This window comes from Gymnodraco acuticeps, unplaced genomic scaffold (genome assembly GCF_902827175.1).
Source record: "Gymnodraco acuticeps unplaced genomic scaffold, fGymAcu1.1, whole genome shotgun sequence".
NCBI classification, from domain to species: Eukaryota; Metazoa; Chordata; class Actinopteri; order Perciformes; family Bathydraconidae; genus Gymnodraco; species Gymnodraco acuticeps.
In genome coordinates this window covers 334,352-349,428 of record NW_022992054.1, presented here as the reverse complement: position 1 = coordinate 349,428, position 15,077 = coordinate 334,352, and the positions used below count along the sequence as shown (strand labels likewise).

At 43.8% G+C, this 15,077-nt stretch overlaps 1 protein-coding gene across 1 annotated transcript in view; it reads right to left on the bottom strand.

Annotated features, from left to right (window-relative positions):
* Positions 1–15,077, bottom strand: part of col6a3 (collagen, type VI, alpha 3) — a 51,995-nt gene that overhangs the window by 17,674 nt on the left and 19,244 nt on the right. The window contains 19 exon segments of the mRNA XM_034202146.1: positions 109–732; positions 955–1,566; positions 2,259–2,849; positions 3,043–3,636; positions 3,858–4,457; positions 4,652–5,245; positions 5,467–6,066; positions 6,260–6,853; positions 7,075–7,674; positions 7,868–8,461; positions 8,683–8,962; positions 8,964–9,283; positions 9,480–10,073; positions 10,295–10,894; positions 11,088–11,487; positions 11,489–11,682; positions 11,904–12,503; positions 12,698–13,291; positions 13,513–14,112. Coding sequence (XP_034058037.1) covers positions 109–732; positions 955–1,566; positions 2,259–2,849; positions 3,043–3,636; positions 3,858–4,457; positions 4,652–5,245; positions 5,467–6,066; positions 6,260–6,853; positions 7,075–7,674; positions 7,868–8,461; positions 8,683–8,962; positions 8,964–9,283; positions 9,480–10,073; positions 10,295–10,894; positions 11,088–11,487; positions 11,489–11,682; positions 11,904–12,503; positions 12,698–13,291; positions 13,513–14,112 — 10,185 coding nt within the window.

Here is a 15,077-nt window from a genome sequence, read left to right as displayed (position 1 = left end):
ACTATGCCCTGAGCAAATTATAAAGACATGTTTAAGCAATGTTTTATGAGCATTTAAAACAAACTTGAAGTTAACTTAACCATGAATATATGAGATAGTATTTCTTACCCAAGTCCACTGGGGGAGGAACATAACTGCTGATGATGTCAGTGGTGGATATTGTTTTCACTGAATTAATGAGCTGTGACTCCACTCTTGGAAGCTGCTGGAAACTGTCAACTGTGTATGCCAGTTCAGGCCTCAGGGAAATCTGTCTCAGTTCATCAGGGTCTGCATTCCTTGAACCAATTGCAAGAGGTGCAACCTGGTTTCTTTTAAGTTGGTCAGCTGCAGTGGATACATCATCAGAAGATTTGCCACCTGTAACTAGAATCAGGAACTGAGGCACACCATCCTCGATGCGGCTACCCGCTGATCTCTGGTAGATATTTCTGTGGACATACTCAAGAGCACGACCTGTGTTAAGACGGTTTCCACCTTTGGTTCGCAGTTTCGTCACAGCCTGTCGTACCTCATCTTTGGTAGAGAATTCTTTCAGAAGAAATTCTGGCTTCGGGTCATCACTGTACTGTACCACTGAAATTCGGACCTTATCCAATCCTACATCCAGCTTATCCACAACTCTTCCAATCATTTCACGGATGGAAGGGAACTCACTACGCATTGCTGTTGTGCCATCAATCAGAAACACGACATCCCTCTTTTCTCCTCCTGTGGGTACTGGTTGGATTACTGCTCCAAAACAATGCAAGCACAGTAACAAGGTAACATTATTTATTAGAGTGTTTCTAATATACATGGTGTAGAGGATATACAGTATGACTGAGAAAGTAAATAATCATGTAAAGAAATAAGGCAAATGTAAAATAACATACTATAGTAAAGTATTGGATAGGGGTATGTGAGAATGTTTAGGCAGTAAATCAATGTATTAAACCATAGGATAAAAATTACCTTCAATTGTTGGGAATACTGGACGCAAACTGTTGATGTCATCATCTGACAGCTCAGTGAGTGTGGTGATTAAGTTTTCTTGGACTGTGTACAGGCCAGGCAGATCATCTACACTGAAGGCAAAGTTAGGCACGTATGACACCACCTGAAGCTCTGTAGGGTTGACATCCCTGGTCCCAATGGAGAAGGGAAGAACTCTGGATTGTTTGAGGGAAGATGCTGCGCGATTGATGTCATCTGTGGAAGACCCACTTGAGATGACAATAACAAACTGTGGTACACTCTCTTGCTTCCTGCTACCATGGGCAGGTGTCAGAACATCTTGATTGATAAACTGCAAGGCCTGACCCAGGTTACGTTGTCTTCCACCTCGATGCCTCATTTCCCTGACCGCATTCAAAACACCTTCTTTGGTTTTATGTTTGTTCAGATACATGTCAACTTGGGCAATGTCACCATACTGGACCACGCCAATCCGGATCTTGTTTTCGCCCACATTGAGAGTATCAACAACCCTGCGGATAAACTCCTGGATGATGGGAAATTCCCGTCCAACACCATCAGATCCATCAACGAGGAAAACGATATCCTTCCGGGATCCCTGTGTCTCACCTGAAAGACAGAAATAAATAAAAAAGATCATCAAGAATATACATTTGCTTAAAGAGAGAATGCAGCTGCTAGCAAAAGAAAGAATCAACTCAAAAAGACTCTTGTTTGAGTTTGCAAGATAAGCATTCCAATGTAGGCTTTATTTCCTGAGACTCAGATTCAAGAGTCCTCAGAATCAAGCACTGCACTCTATTGTGAAACTTCTTCATCTTCAGTAGGCTGCAGATTTATCAAACATATGAATAACCAATTAAGAAATAATTAGCCATATTGTCTGTGATAACCCATAACACACAATATTAAAGGCAAAGTTTATGCAAAGTAAAATATGTTGAATGTCTACCTAAACTGTTGCTTTAAACTTTTATGATTTTTGCATCACTTACTTCAAGTACATTTATTCAACACGTATTGAGTTATGCATTGTTTAAGAGGTCACAAAGTTGAGACAAACATACTTTGTAGCATACACAAATCTGATTAACCTCTGATCAACGCAATCAATTTTCTGTAGGAACAACAACTTTATGCTGACTGAATAGGAAATCAAATTAAAAAAGATTAAATAGAGTGAGAACCCTTCTAATTCTGTTTTTTCAGCCGTCATCTAAATAAGGTGAGAACGAGTGCTTGGAGTATAATACATTGCATTAAGGGCAAACAAGTCTGGTGGCCTTTTTAATTCAACATACCAAGTGTTTCTTGGGAGAGCTGAATGACAGCGGCCTCCACCGAGGACTGAAGTTGCTGTTGGATACTGGGAAGGTCATTGAAATCAGACACAGATAGAACAAAATTGGGACCGTGGGATATCTTTTCCAGTTCTCTGCTATCAGAGCTCCTGGTTCCAATTGCGAAGGTCAAGACACCCAGCTGTTTGAGATCAGAGGCTGGTGCATCAACACTGTCAACAGACCTTCCGCCACTTAGCAATAACAGGATCTGTGGAACTCCTTCTAGATGCCTGCTTCCAGCAGAGGCTGTAAAGACATTATCCCTCAAGTACTGGAGAGCTGCTCCAGTGTTGAGGGGTCTTCCGCCTTTGTGTTTCAAACCTCTGACTGTGTCAAGGATTTCCCCTTTTGTCGTGTATGTGTTCAGATAGAAATTGACAGCTGGATCTCTGCTGTACTGCACCACTGAGACACGGTCTTTGTTGTCGTCCACACTGAGTTTCTCTACTACTCTTTGGACAAAGTCTTGCATGGCTGGGAATCCATTTCTTGTACTATCAGATCCATCCAACAAGAACACAAAATCTCTTCCTGGTTGTTGTCTCTCCACTAGGGAACATAGAATTTGAGATATGTTTAGGTTTGTTGTCAAGAGTCATATGATGAAAACAAACCAAAATTCTAACAGCAATTCTGATGGCGCAACTGTTTTTTTCAAAGCTGAATTTAGTGAATTACACTTGAATACAGTTCAAACTGCATCCTACAATGATTTTGGAATGTAAGTAAGTCACTGTCTTACCAGTTTCTGTCGGTGTTACCGGCATAGCTCTCACTAGCACTGTGCTCATCACAGAGGAGAGCTGTTCTTGGACACTGGGGAGGTCAGTAAACTCAGACACTGATAGAGCGTAACTAGGGTCATATGAGATCTTCCTCAGCTCTCCACTGTCAGAGTTCCTTGTTCCAATACCAAGCACAATGATGCCCTGCTGTTTGAGAGCAGAGGCTGGGGTGTCTACATTGTCAAAAGACCTTCCACCATTTAGCAGGATCAACATCTGTGGAACACCCTGCAGGCGCCTACTCCCGGAGGAGTTTGTAAAGACATATTCTCTGACGTATTGGAGGGCAGCCCCGGAGTTGAGGTGTCTGCCTCCTTTGTGTCTCAACCCTCTAACCGAATCGACAATATCCTCTTTTGTGCTGTATGTTTTCAAGTAGAAATTGACCTCTGCATCTTTGCTGTACTGTACTACAGAGACACGGTCTCTGTCCTCTCCCACATTGAGTTTCTCCACCACCCTCTCAACAAAATCAAGCATGGCAGGGAAGCCATTCCTTGTGCTATCAGAGCCATCCAGAAGGAACACAATGTCCTTTTTGGCAGTGTCAACTGAGAAAAGACAGGTAGACAAAATATTAAAACCTTTGCAATAATATGTGCATGGAATAGTTCTCAAGATTTGGACTAACTTTTTGAAAGCACCTAGCAATGACTACTTTAATTGTAAACAGTGAAAAGAAAACCGGCACCCTCTCTATTTAAAAGTACAATGTAGGTCAAATAAGTCAGGTAGGCTTCAGGCCAACAAGAGGACATGCTTGTTAACATACCAAGTACAGTTGGGGTTTGTGGGGTGACGTCTATAACCACAGCCTCAACCGAGGACTGAAGTTGCTGTTGGATACTGGGAAGGTCATTGAAATCAGACACAGATAGAACAAAATTGGGACCGTGGGATATCTTTTCCAGTTCTCTGCTATCAGAGCTCCTGGTTCCAATCGCGAAGGTCAAGACACCCAGCTGTTTGAGATCAGAGGCTGGTGCATCAACACTGTCAAAAGACCTTCCGCCACTTAGCAATAACAGGATCTGTGGAACTCCTTCTAGGCGCCTGCTTCCAGCAGAGGCTGTAAAGACATTATCCCTCAAGTACTGGAGAGCTGCTCCAGTTTTGAGGGGTCTTCCGCCTTTGTGTTTCAAACCTCTGACTGTGTCAAGGATTTCCCCTTTTGTCGTGTATGTGTTCAGATAGAAATTGAGAGCTGGATCTCTGCTGTACTGCACCACTGAGACACGGTCTTTGTTGTCGTCCACACTGAGTTTCTCTACTACTCTTTGGACAAAGTCTCGCATGGCTGGGAATCCACTTCTAGTACTATCAGATCCATCCAACAAGAACACAAAATCTCTTCCTGGTTGTTGTCTCTCCACTAGGGAACATAGAATTTGAAAGATGTTTAGGTTTGTTGTCAAGAGTCATATGATGAAAACAAACCGAAACTCTAACAGCAATTCTGATGGGGCAACTGTTTTTTTTAAAAGCTGAATTTTGTGAATTACACTTGAATACAGTTCAAATTGCATCCTACAATGATTTTGAAAAGTAAGTAAGTCACTGTCTTACCAGTTTCTGTTGGTGATACCGGCATAGCTCTCACTAGCACTGTGCTCATCACAGAGGAGAGCTGTTCTTGGACACTGGGGAGGTCAGTAAACTCAGACACTGATAGAGCGTAACTAGGGTCATATGAGATCTTCCTCAGCTCTCCACTGTCAGAGTTCCTTGTTCCAATACCAAGCACAATGATGCCCTGTTGTTTGAGAGCAGAGGCTGGGGTGTCTACATTGTCAAAAGACCTTCCACCATTTAGCAGGATCAACATCTGTGGAACACCCTGCAAGCGCCTACTCCCGGAGGAGTTTGTAAAGACATATTCTCTGACGTATTGGAGGGCAGCCCCGGTGTTGAGGGGTCTGCCTCCTTTGTGTCTCAACCCTTTAACGGAATCGACAATATCCTCTTTTGTGCTGTATGTTTTCAAGTAGAAATTGACCTCTGCATCTTTGCTGTACTGTACTACAGAGACACGGTCTCTGTCCTCTCCCACATTGAGTTTCTCCACCACCCTCTCAACAAAATCACGAATGGCAGGGAAGCCATTCCTTGTGCTATCAGAGCCATCCAGAAGGAACACAATGTCCTTTTTGGCAGTGTCAACTGAGAAAAGACAGGTAGACAAAATATTAAAACCTTTGCAATAATATGTGCATGGAATAGTTCTCAAGATTTGCAGTATCTTTTTGAAAGCACCTAGCAATGACTACTTTAATTGTAAACAGTGAAAAGAAAACCGGCACCCTCTCTATTTAAAAGTACAATGTAGGTCAAATAAGTCAGGTAGGCTTCAGGCCAACAAGAGGACATGCTTGTTAACATACCAAGTACAGTTGGGGTTTGTGGGGTGACGTCTATAACCACAGCCTCCACCGAGGACTGAAGTTGCTGTTGGATACTGGGAAGGTCATTGAAATCAGACACAGATAGAACAAAATTGGGACCGTGGGATATCTTTTCCAGTTCTCTGCTATCAGAGCTCCTGGTTCCAATCGCGAAGGTCAAGACACCCAGCTGTTTGAGATCAGAGGCTGGTGCATCAACACTGTCAAAAGACCTTCCGCCACTTAGCAATAACAGGATCTGTGGAACTCCTTCTAGACGCCTGCTTCCAGCAGAGGCTGTAAAGACATTATCCCTCAAGTACTGGAGAGCTGCTCCAGTGTTGAGGGGTCTTCCGCCTTTGTGTTTCAAACCTCTGACTGTGTCAAGGATTTCCCCTTTTGTCGTGTATGTGTTCAGATAGAAATTGACAGCTGGATCTCTGCTGTACTGCACCACTGAGACACGGTCTTTGTTGTCGTCCACACTGAGTTTCTCTACTACTCTTTGGACAAAGTCTTGCATGGCTGGGAATCCACTTCTTGTACTATCAGATCCATCCAACAAGAACACAAAATCTCTTCCTGGTTGTTGTCTCTCCACTAGGGAACATAGAATTTGAGAGATGTTTAGGTTTGTTATCAAGAGTCATATGATGAAAACAAACCGAAATTCTAACATTAATTCTGATGGCGCAACTGTTTTTTTCAAAGCTGAATTTAGTGAATTACACTTGAATACAGTTCAAATTGCATCCTACAATGATTTTGGAAAGTAAGTAAGTCACTGTCTTACCAGTTTCTGTTGGTGATACCGGCATAGCTCTCACTAGCACTGTGCTAATCGCAGAGGAGAGCTGTTCTTGGACACTGGGGAGGTCAGTAAACTCAGACACTGATAGAGCGTAACTAGGGTCATATGAGATCTTCCTCAGCTCTCCACTGTCAGAGTTCCTTGTTCCAATACCAAGCACAATGATGCCCTGCTGTTTGAGAGCAGAGGCTGGGGTGTCTACATTGTCAAAAGACCTTCCACCATTTAGCAGGATCAACATCTGTGGAACACCCTGCAGGCGCCTACTCCCGGAGGAGTTTGTAAAGACATATTCTCTGACGTATTGGAGGGCAGCCCCGGTGTTGAGGGGTCTGCCTCCTTTGTGTCTCAACCCTCTAACCGAATCGACAATATCCTCTTTTGTGCTGTATGTTTTCAAGTAGAAATTGACCTCTGCATCTTTGCTGTACTGTACTACAGAGACACGGTCTCTGTCCTCTCCCACATTGAGTTTCTCCACCACCCTCTCAACAAAATCACGCATGGCAGGGAAGCCATTCCTTGTGCTATCAGAGCCATCCAGAAGGAACACAATGTCCTTTTTGGCAGTGTCAACTGAGAAAAGACAGGTAGACAAAATATTAAAACCTTTGCAATAATATGTGCATGGAATAGTTCTCAAGATTTGGAGTATCTTTTTGAAAGCACCTAGCAATGACTACTTTAATTGTAAACAGTGAAAAGAAAACCGGCACCCTCTCTATTTAAAAGTACAATGTAGGTCAAATAAGTCAGGTAGGCTTCAGGCCAACAAGAGGACATGCTTGTTAACATACCAAGTACAGTTGGGGTTTGTGGGGTGACGTCTATAACCACAGCCTCCACCGAGGACTGAAGTTGCTGTTGGATACTGGGAAGGTCATTGAAATCAGACACAGATAGAACAAAATTGGGACCGTGGGATATCTTTTCCAGTTCTCTGCTATCAGAGCTCCTGGTTCCAATCGCGAAGGTCAAGACACCCAGCTGTTTGAGATCAGAGGCTGGTGCATCAACACTGTCAAAAGACCTTCCGCCACTTAGCAATAACAGGATCTGTGGAACTCCTTCTAGGCGCCTGCTTCCAGCAGAGGCTGTAAAGACATTATCCCTCAAGTACTGGAGAGCTGCTCCAGTGTTGAGGGGTCTTCCGCCTTTGTGTTTCAAACCTCTGACTGTGTCAAGGATTTCCCCTTTTGTCGTGTATGTGTTCAGATAGAAATTGACAGCTGGATCTCTGCTGTACTGCACCACTGAGACACGGTCTTTGTTGTCGTCCACACTGAGTTTCTCTACTACTCTTTGGACAAAGTCTTGCATGGCTGGGAATCCACTTCTTGTACTATCAGATCCATCCAACAAGAACACAAAATCTCTTCCTGGTTGTTGTCTCTCCACTAGGGAACATAGAATTTGAGAGATGTTTAGGTTTGTTATCAAGAGTCATATGATGAAAACAAACCGAAATTCTAACATTAATTCTGATTGCGCAACTGTTTTTTTCAAAGCTGAATTTAGTGAATTACACTTGAATACAGTTCAAATTGCATCCTACAATGATTTTGGAAAGTAAGTAAGTCACTGTCTTACCAGTTTCTGTTGGTGATACCGGCATAGCTCTCACTAGCACTGTGCTAATCGCAGAGGAGAGCTGTTCTTGGACACTGGGGAGGTCAGTAAACTCAGACACTGATAGAGCGTAACTAGGGTCATATGAGATCTTCCTCAGCTCTCCACTGTCAGAGTTCCTTGTTCCAATACCAAGCACAATGATGCCCTGCTGTTTGAGAGCAGAGGCTGGGGTGTCTACATTGTCAAAAGACCTTCCACCATTTAGCAGGATCAACATCTGTGGAACACCCTGCAGGCGCCTACTCCCGGAGGAGTTGGTAAAGACATATTCTCTGACGTATTGGAGGGCAGCCCCGGTGTTGAGGGGTCTGCCTCCTTTGTGTCTCAACCCTCTAACCGAATCGACAATATCCTCTTTTGTGCTGTATGTTTTCAAGTAGAAATTGACCTCTGCATCTTTGCTGTACTGTACTACAGAGACACGGTCTCTGTCCTCTCCCACATTGAGTTTCTCCACCACCCTCTCAACAAAATCACGCATGGCAGGGAAGCCATTCCTTGTGCTATCAGAGCCATCCAGAAGGAACACAATGTCCTTTTTGGCAGTGTCAACTGAGAAAAGACAGGTAGACAAAATATTAAAACCTTTGCAATAATATGTGCATGGAATAGTTCTCAAGATTTGGAGTATCTTTTTGAAAGCACCTAGCAATGACTACTTTAATTGTAAACAGTGAAAAGAAAACCGGCACCCTCTCTATTTAAAAGTACAATGTAGGTCAAATAAGTCAGGTAGGCTTCAGGCCAACAAGAGGACATGCTTGTTAACATACCAAGTACAGTTGGGGTTTGTGGGGTGACGTCTATAACCACAGCCTCCACCGAGGACTGAAGTTGCTGTTGGATACTGGGAAGGTCATTGAAATCAGACACAGATAGAACAAAATTGGGACCGTGGGATATCTTTTCCAGTTCTCTGCTATCAGAGCTCCTGGTTCCAATCGCGAAGGTCAAGACACCCAGCTGTTTGAGATCAGAGGCTGGTGCATCAACACTGTCAAAAGACCTTCCGCCACTTAGCAATAACAGGATCTGTGGAACTCCTTCTAGGACGCCTGCTTCCAGCAGAGGCTGTAAAGACATTATCCCTCAAGTACTGGAGAGCTGCTCCAGTGTTGAGGGGTCTTCCGCCTTTGTGTTTCAAACCTCTGACTGTGTCAAGGATTTCCCCTTTTGTCGTGTATGTGTTCAGATAGAAATTGACAGCTGGATCTCTGCTGTACTGCACCACTGAGACACGGTCTTTGTTGTCGTCCACACTGAGTTTCTCTACTACTCTTTGGACAAAGTCTTGCATGGCTGGGAATCCACTTCTTGTACTATCAGATCCATCCAACAAGAACACAAAATCTCTTCCTGGTTGTTGTCTCTCCACTAGGGAACATAGAATTTGAGAGATGTTTAGGTTTGTTAGTCAAGAGTCATATGATGAAAACAAACCGAAATTCTAACATGCAATTCTGATGGCGCAACATGTTTTTTTCAAAGCTGAATTTAGTGAATTACACTTGAATACAGTTCAAATTGCATCCTACAATGATTTTGGAAAGTAAGTAAGTCACTGTCTTACCAGTTTCTGTTGGTGATACCGGCATAGCTCTCACTAGCACTGTGCTAATCGCAGAGGAGAGCTGTTCTTGGACACTGGGGAGGTCAGTAAACTCAGACACTGATAGAGCGTAACTAGGGTCATATGAGATCTTCCTCAGCTCTCCACTGTCAGAGTTCCTTGTTCCAATACCAAGCACAATGATGCCCTGCTGTTTGAGAGCAGAGGCTGGGGTGTCTACATTGTCAAAAGACCTTCCACCATTTAGCAGGATCAACATCTGTGGAACACCCTGCAGGCGCCTACTCCCGGAGGAGTTTGTAAAGACATATTCTCTGACGTATTGGAGGGCAGCCCCGGTGTTGAGGTGTCTGCCTCCTTTGTGTCTCAACACTCTAACCGAATCGACAATATCCTCTTTTGTGCTGTATGTTTTCAAGTAGAAATTGACCTCTGCATCTTTGCTGTACTGTACTACAGAGACACGGTCTCTGTCCTCTCCCACATTGAGTTTCTCCACCACCCTCTCAACAAAATCACGCATGGCAGGGAAGCCATTCCTTGTGCTATCAGAGCCATCCAGAAGGAACACAATGTCCTTTTTGGCAGTGTCAACTGAGAAAAGACAGGTAGACAAAATATTAAAACCTTTGCAATAATATGTGCATGGAATAGTTCTCAAGATTTGGACTATCTTTTTAAAGCACCTAGCAATGACTACTTTAATTGTAAACAGTGAAAAGAAAACCGTCACTCTCTCTATTTAAAAGTACAATGTAGGTCAAATAAGTCAGGTAGGCTTCAGGCCTAACAAGAGGACATGCTTGTTAACATACCAAGTACAGTTGGGGTTTGTGGGGTGACGTCTATAACCACAGCCTCCACCGAGGACTGAAGTTGCTGTTGGATACTGGGAAGGTCATTGAAATCAGACACAGATAGAACAAAATTGGGACCGTGGGATATCTTTTCCAGTTCTCTGCTATCAGAGCTCCTGGTTCCAATCGCGAAGGTCAAGACACCCAGCTGTTTGAGATCAGAGGCTGGTGCATCAACACTGTCAAAAGACCTTCCGCCACTTAGCAATAACAGGATCTGTGGAACTCCTTCTAGGCGCCTGCTTCCAGCAGAGGCTGTAAAGACATTATCCCTCAAGTACTGGAGAGCTGCTCCAGTGTTGAGGGGTCTTCCGCCTTTGTGTTTCAAACCTCTGACTGTGTCAAGGATTTCCCCTTTTGTCGTGTATGTGTTCAGATAGAAATTGACAGCTGGATCTCTGCTGTACTGCACCACTGAGACACGGTCTTTGTTGTCGTCCACACTGAGTTTCTCTACTACTCTTTGGACAAAGTCTTGCATGGCTGGGAATCCACTTCTTGTACTATCAGATCCATCCAACAAGAACACAAAATCTCTTCCTGGTTGTTGTCTCTCCACTAGGGAACATAGAATTTGAGAGATGTTTAGGTTTGTTGTCAAGAGTCATATGATGAAAACAAACCAAAATTCTAACAGCAATTCTGATGGCGCAACAGTTTTTTTCAAAGCTGAATTTAGTGAATTACACTTGAATACAGTTCAAATTGCATCCTACAATGATTTTGGAAAGTAAGTAAGTCACTGTCTTACCAGTTTCTGTTGGTGTTACCGGCATAGCTCTCACTAGCACTGTGCTCATCACAGAGGAGAGCTGTTCTTGGACACTGGGGAGGTCAGTAAACTCAGACACTGATAGAGCGTACCTAGGGTCATATGAGATCTTCCTCAGCTCTCCACTGTCAGAGTTCCTTGTTCCAATACCAAGCACAATGATGCCCTGCTGTTTGAGAGCAGAGGCTGGGGTGTCTACATTGTCAAAAGACCTTCCACCATTTAGCAGGATCAACATCTGTGGAACACCCTGCAGGCGCCTACTCCCGGAGGAGTTTGTAAAGACATATTCTCTGACGTATTGGAGGGCAGCCCCGGTGTTGAGGGGTCTGCCTCCTTTGTGTCTCAACCCTCTAACCGAATCGACAATATCCTTCTTTTGTGCTGTATGTTTTCAAGTAGAAATTGACCTCTGCATCTTTGCTGTACTGTACTACAGAGACACGGTCTCTGTCCTCTCCCACATTGAGTTTCTCCACCACCCTCTCAACAAAATCACGCATGGCAGGGAAGCCATTCCTTGTACTATCAGAGCCATCTAGAAGGAACACAATGTCCTTTTTGGCAGTGTCAACTGAGAAAAGACAGGTAGACAAAATATTAAAACCTTTGCAATAATATGTGCATGGAATAGTTCTCAAGATTTGGACTATCTTTTTAAAAACACCTAGCAATGACTACTTTAATTGTAAACAGTGAAAAGAAAACCGTCACTCTCTCTATTTAAAAGGACAATGTAGGTCAAATAAGTCAGGTAGGCTTCAGGCCAACAAGAGGACATGCTTGTTAACATACCAAGTACAGTTGGGGTTTGTGGGGTGACGTCTATAACCACAGCCTCCACCGAGGACTGAAGTTGCTGTTGGATACTGGGAAGGTCATTGAAATCAGACACAGATAGAACAAAATTGGGACCGTGGGATATCTTTTCCAGTTCTCTGCTATCAGAGCTCCTGGTTCCAATCGCGAAGGTCAAGACACCCAGCTGTTTGAGATCAGAGGCTGGTGCATCAACACTGTCAAAAGACCTTCCGCCACTTAGCAATAACAGGATCTGTGGAACTCCTTCTAGGCGCCTGCTTCCAGCAGAGGCTGTAAAGACATTATCCCTCAAGTACTGGAGAGCTGCTCCAGTGTTGAGGGGTCTTCCGCCTTTGTGTTTCAAACCTCTGACTGTGTCAAGGATTTCCCCTTTTGTCGTGTATGTGTTCAGATAGAAATTGACAGCTGGATCTCTGCTGTACTGCACCACTGAGACACGGTCTTTGTTGTCGTCCACACTGAGTTTCTCTACTACTCTTTGGACAAAATCTTGCATGGCTGGGAATCCACTTCTTGTACTATCAGATCCATCCAACAAGAACACAAAATCTCTTCCTGGTTGTTGTCTCTCCACTAGGGAACATAGAATTTGAGAGATGTTTAGGTTTGTTAGTCAAGAGTCATATGATGAAAACAAACCGAAATTCTAACAGCAATTCTGATGGCGCAACAGTTTTTTTCAAAGCTGAATTTAGTGAATTACACTTGAATACAGTTCAAATTGCATCCTACAATGATTTTGGAAAGTAAGTAAGTCACTGTCTTACCAGTTTCTGTTGGTGTTACCGGCATAGCTCTCACTAGCACTGTGCTCATCGCAGAGGAGAGCTGTTCTTGGACACTGGGGAGGTCAGTAAACTCAGACACTGATAGAGCGTAACTAGGGTCATATGAGATCTTCCTCAGCTCTCCACTGTCAGAGTTCCTTGTTCCAATACCAAGCACAATGATGCCCTGCTGTTTGAGAGCAGAGGCTGGGGTGTCTACATTGTCAAAAGACCTTCCACCATTTAGCAGGATCAACATCTGTGGAACACCCTGCAGGCGCCTACTCCCGGAGGAGTTTGTAAAGACATATTCTCTGACGTATTGGAGGGCAGCCCCGGTGTTGAGGGGTCTGCCTCCTTTGTGTCTCAACCCTCTAACCGAATCGACAATATCTTCTTTTGTGCTGTATGTTTTCAAGTAGAAATTGACCTCTGCATCTTTGCTGTACTGTACTACAGAGACACGGTCTCTGTCCTCTCCCACATTGAGTTTCTCCACCATGCTCTCAACAAAATCACGCATGGCAGGGAAGCCATTCCTTGTGCTATCAGAGCCATCCAGAAGGAACACAATGTCCTTTTTGGCAGTGTCAACTGAGAAAAGACAGGTAGACAAAATATTAAAACCTTTGCAATAATATGTGCATGGAATAGTTCTCAAGATTTGGACTATCTTTTTAAAAGCACCTAGCAATGACTACTTTAATTGTAAACAGTGAAAAGAAAACCGTCACTCTCTCTATTTAAAAGGACAATGTAGGTCAAATAAGTCAGGTAGGCTTCAGGCCAACAAGAGGACATGCTTGTTAACATACCAAGTACAGTTGGGGTTTGTGGGGTGACGTCTATAACCACAGCCTCCACCGAGGACTGAAGTTGCTGTTGGATACTGGGAAGGTCATTGAAATCAGACACAGATAGAACAAAATTGGGACCGTGGGATATCTTTTCCAGTTCTCTGCTATCAGAGCTCCTGGTTCCAATCGCGAAGGTCAAGACACCCAGCTGTTTGAGATCAGAGGCTGGTGCATCAACACTGTCAAAAGACCTTCCGCCACTTAGCAATAACAGGATCTGTGGAACTCCTTCTAGGCGCCTGCTTCCAGCAGAGGCTGTAAAGACATTATCCCTCAAGTACTGGAGAGCTGCTCCAGTGTTGAGGGGTCTTCCGCCTTTGTGTTTCAAACCTCTGACTGTGTCAAGGATTTCCCCTTTTGTCGTGTATGTGTTCAGATAGAAATTGACAGCTGGATCTCTGCTGTACTGCACCACTGAGACACGGTCTTTGTTGTCGTCCACACTGAGTTTCTCTACTACTCTTTGGACAAAGTCTTGCATGGCTGGGAATCCACTTCTTGTACTATCAGATCCATCCAACAAGAACACAAAATCTCTTCCTGGTTGTTGTCTCTCCACTAGGGAACATAGAATTTGAGAGATGTTTAGGTTTGTTGTCAAGAGTCATATGATGAAAACAAACCGAAATTCTAACAGCAATTCTGATGGCGCAACTGTTTTTTTCAAAGCTGAATTTAGTGAATTACACTTGAATACAGTTCAAATTGCATCCTACAATGATTTTGGAAAGTAAGTAAGTCACTGTCTTACCAGTTTCTGTTGGTGTTACCGGCATAGCTCTCACTAGCACTGTGCTCATCAGCAGAGGAGAGCTGTTCTTGGACACTGGGGAGGTCAGTAAACTCAGACACTGATAGAGCGTAACTAGGGTCATATGAGATCTTCCTCAGCTCTCCACTGTCAGAGTTCCTTGTTCCAATACCAAGCACAATGATGCCCTGCTGTTTGAGAGCAGAGGCTGGGGTGTCTACATTGTCAAAAGACCTTCCACCATTTAGCAGGATCAACATCTGTGGAACACCCTGCAGGCGCCTACTCCCGGAGGAGTTTTGTAAAGACATATTCTTTGACGTATTGGAGGGCAGCCCCGGTGTTGAGGGGTCTGCCTCCTTTGTGTCTCAACCCTCTAACCGAATCGACAATATCCTCTTTTGTGCTGTATGTTTTCAAGTAGAAATTGACCTCTGCATCTTTGCTGTACTGTACTACAGAGACACGGTCTCTGTCCTCTCCCACATTGAGTTTCTCCACCACCCTCTCAACAAAATCACGCATGGCAGGGAAGCCTTCCTTGTGCTATCAGAGCCATCCAGAAGGAACACAAGTCCTTTTTGGCAGTGTCAACTGAGAAAAGACAGGTAGACAAAATATAAAACCTTTGCAATAATATGTGCATGGAATAGTTCTCAAGATTTGGACTATCTTTTTAAAGCACCTAGCAATGACTACTTTAATTGTAAACAGTGAAAAGAAAACCGTCACTCTCCTATTTAAAAGTACATGTAGGTCAAATAAGTCAGGT